The sequence below is a fragment of the Lathyrus oleraceus genome, chromosome 3 (genome assembly GCF_024323335.1).
Source record: "Lathyrus oleraceus cultivar Zhongwan6 chromosome 3, CAAS_Psat_ZW6_1.0, whole genome shotgun sequence".
Classification (NCBI taxonomy): Eukaryota; Viridiplantae; Streptophyta; class Magnoliopsida; order Fabales; family Fabaceae; genus Lathyrus; species Lathyrus oleraceus.
In genome coordinates, this window is record NC_066581.1 from 246,026,114 (window position 1) to 246,029,622 (window position 3,509).

Sequence of the window (3,509 nt, forward strand, 5' to 3'; positions counted from 1 at the left end):
GTTACTTTCGTAAAAAACTCACAAACTATAAGATGTTATATGTGGTTAACATTTAAAAGTTTGTAAGTAACTTTCAAGTGAACCAATATATGTTATATCATCTCAAACATTTCAAAAATCTAAGGAGAAACATGTGGTTTTTTTCAATTAGTTAAGACTAATTGAAACTTCTACGATTAAATCAATAAATACATAAATGTATTTTATTATGTAAATACGAGAAAAAATACACTACTAATTAAAATACGAGAAAAATATGTGTCACCTAAAAATTGATTTATAAAATATTTTCATAACACTTTGTAAGGTTGACAAATGGACATACCTGTCGCGTTTAAGTATGCCCAGAAAAAAATGGAATGGAGTTGGACCAACATATTAGAGGGTGCTGCCTCGCAAAAAATGAGTGAGGACAAGAATAAAACTTGCAAAAAATTCATGTCCGTTCCATTTATGTTCCCACACAAAAATAAAAATAATAAGGTGAGATAGATATAATAGGGGATGTGGGTCTCAAAGATATGCTCATCCTCAAAATATGTAAGCAAGACGAGTCGAGTCTATTTTACCACCTATAATAATTTGTGCCACCAATGAACATGTATCTTTTTATTGCATCAAAAATGTTGTAGTTTATTCTCTTATCTAGTGTCCATGTTCCTAGTTAAACGCATCAATATTAAACATAGTTTTGTTATATGTAGTTTTGAACAAGTTGTTGATAAATCTTCAAATTCTCTTTGCTTTTTTACTAAATAAAATTTTTCAAAATTTCAAATTTAGATGCATTTTAACTATAGTTCAATCTATCCATTATAAATATGCTGGTTTCTAAATATTATCTATCCACTTCAGTTTCGAGTTACTAATATTCTACATTATACGTGCGGATGTACATATCTTTTACTATCTTTTACTCGTTCAAAAATAAATAAATAAAATTATTTTCAAACTCTATTTTCTATTTGATTTTTTTTGTCTACATACGAATTGTATTTCTTAGAAACCACATTTTTCACTATCCTTGACAATTCATATACTATTTTTTTAGTTCATATATATTGAGTTTAATTAACATAGTAAAAATAAATAAAACCCACCAAAGAAAAAAAAAGAAGCCAAAATGGATAACAAGAAATATATGTGGCAATGCTGAGTTGCACTCTTTGTCCTTTTCTGAAACTATTAAGATTGATTCATTCAAAGAAAACATGTCCTTTCCACACATAATCAATCACATGAAATTCCTTTGAGGAACCAAAATTCAACCAAAAAAAAAGTGTTGTGTTGTGTTAGAATTAGCATTAGCATGCTCATAATCAGCTTCTGTAGAATCTCATAAAAAGTACCTTACAATTTGCTTATTCTCAATGGCTTCTTTTCTTTCCTTATCTCTTCCCAAACTAAACTTAATAAAAGCCTCTTCAGCTGCTACAACTACAACACCTCTTTCAACTCCTGAGGCACTCAATGAGAAATTTGGAAGAAAAGGCATCAAATTCTTGGAGAATAATAGCATTCCCATTGTCGAGCTAACAGTTAGAAATGGAAGCTCTTTGAGCCTAAGATTACCTGATGCTCATGTAACATCTTACAAACCAAAAGTGTTTTGGAAAGATGACGGATTCGAGGAGTTTCTTTACACAATTCCTGCCACTGAAACAGGTCTTTATAAAGCTAAAGGTGGAATTGGTTTTGTCCTGAATGAAGTGTTACAACCTGGTGCAAAAGAGTTTCTTCCTTCTACGCTAGAATGGACTGTAAATGATGTTGATTACGATGCCATTGATGCTCTCCAGGTACAGTTTCATAGATATTTATTTACACACACCCTTTTCCCTGAAAATGCTATGTCTAAGTTCGGTTCTATTCTGTTTTCTGCAGGTTGAATTGATAAGCACTAATAGGTTTTTCGACCTGACTTATATTGTGTCACTCTATCCTGTGAGTATGGCAACAGCGGTTATAGTTAAGAGCAAAGCTCCAAAGCCTGTTACTCTAACGAATGCGATACTAAACCATTTTAGGTTTAAGAGAAGAGGTGGCACTGCTATTAACGGTCTTCAAACTTGCTCATACTGCACACATCCTCCTCTTGCTTCCCCTTTTCAAATCTTGAGTCCATCAGAAGCAATTAAATCTGAGCCTAAAAGGCTGGTTTCCTTTGGCGCTGAGGCTGAAGTGAAGCCGGGTACATGGACTCAACAGCGTGTTCCTGTTACTCTCCTTGAGAATAAGATGAGTAGAGTTTTTGCTGCGCCTCCGGAAGAAAGATCGAAGGCGTTTTATAACACACCGCCTTCGAAATATGAAATGATTGACCAGGTTAGAATGACAAGTTTCATTTCAATACTAGATTTTTTTTACACATTTTGGCAATCATAAAAGATGTTTATAGAATAGTTTCTTTTTTCAGGGACGTGAGATTTTCTATAGGGTGATAAGAATGGGATTTGAGGATACTTATGTTTCAAGTCCTGGTTCGATGTCAGGGAAATATGGAAAGGACTATTTTGTGTGCACTGGTCCTGCTTCAATGTTAGTGCCTGTGACAGTGAATCCTGGTGAAGAATGGAGAGGAGCACAAGTTATTGAGCATGATAATCTCTCATAATCATGTTAATTAACAAATACGTATTAGTTTACATGATTATTTGAAATCTTTCTTTTCCTATCTCCCTTTTTTTCTCTCTGCATTGTTCTTCATGTGTATATTTGTTTAACTGATTTATGTCCCTATGGTACACTACTATCAATAAAGTAGATTACATAATATTTTCAGAATTTTTATTTCTTTGGATCCCTTAGAATGCACTTTAACAAATTAGCATTGACAACGTAAGATTAGCTTAATAATTTCAACTTGAACATCTTTTATGTCAGACACATTAAAAATCATGCAAACAACTTTTCTATCAACTTGAAGGATCATTTATACTCTTTCAAAAAATGGGAACTCACAACTCTTCCTAGTGTTCATGCAATATCAGCCATGAATAACAGGAACTTAAGAGTTGATGCTACATCCCAGATATTTACAAGAAAGTAAGGTATCAGGTTGTTTATAGTCCAATTATTTATCCTGTCAATGGCTCTAATTTGTGGGTCAAGAGTAAGTATCTAGATGTTCAACCACTCAAATACAGAAAAATACATTGATGGGACATATCGTAAAATCATAAAAATTGGAATGGTTCTTAGGTGTGGTAGGTGAAAGCAAATTGGGTACAATAAGTTTACTTGTAAGATGACACCATCTACACAACCAGTTCAACAAACTCAACAAACAGATCAGGTCAGCCAGGCTAAGGCTACTGAGGAAAGTCAGGTGACACATCAGTCTCAAACAAGCTAAGGGAGGCCAAAAAAATTGACTAATAGGAAAGCCAAGCCAAATGAGCCATCATCAACAGTTGGTCCAACCACAAGCCATGGTCCAACAACTAGGTCAACCATAAGGAGGAGTACTCCAACAAAGAGATCCACACCAAAGAAGACTATTTAGGGTT

General features: G+C 33.7%; 1 protein-coding gene across 1 annotated transcript; it reads left to right on the forward strand.

Moving 5' to 3' along the window:
- The first annotated feature begins 1,187 nt into the window (after positions 1-1,187).
- Positions 1,188-2,784, forward strand: LOC127126650 (photosynthetic NDH subunit of subcomplex B 2, chloroplastic). Its single transcript, XM_051055614.1, has 3 exons — positions 1,188-1,799; positions 1,885-2,325; positions 2,417-2,784. Exons 1-3 carry the CDS (start codon positions 1,371-1,373, stop codon positions 2,612-2,614), a joined length of 1,068 nt encoding a protein of 355 aa, XP_050911571.1. The 5' UTR covers positions 1,188-1,370; the 3' UTR covers positions 2,615-2,784.
- Positions 2,785-3,509: the final 725 nt, after the last annotated feature.

What these genes read in the sequence shown, in the direction of transcription:
- LOC127126650 (XM_051055614.1), top strand. Translation starts at nt 1,371, where the DNA reads ATGGCTTCTTTTCTTTCCTTATCTCTTCCCAAACTAAACTTAATAAAA. An exon ending in ATGCCATTGATGCTCTCCAG is followed by an intron (nt 1,800 to 1,884) that starts GTACAGTTTCAT and finishes TGTTTTCTGCAG; the next exon opens with GTTGAATTGATAAGCACTAA. An exon ending in AATATGAAATGATTGACCAG is followed by an intron (nt 2,326 to 2,416) that starts GTTAGAATGACA and finishes TTCTTTTTTCAG; the next exon opens with GGACGTGAGATTTTCTATAG.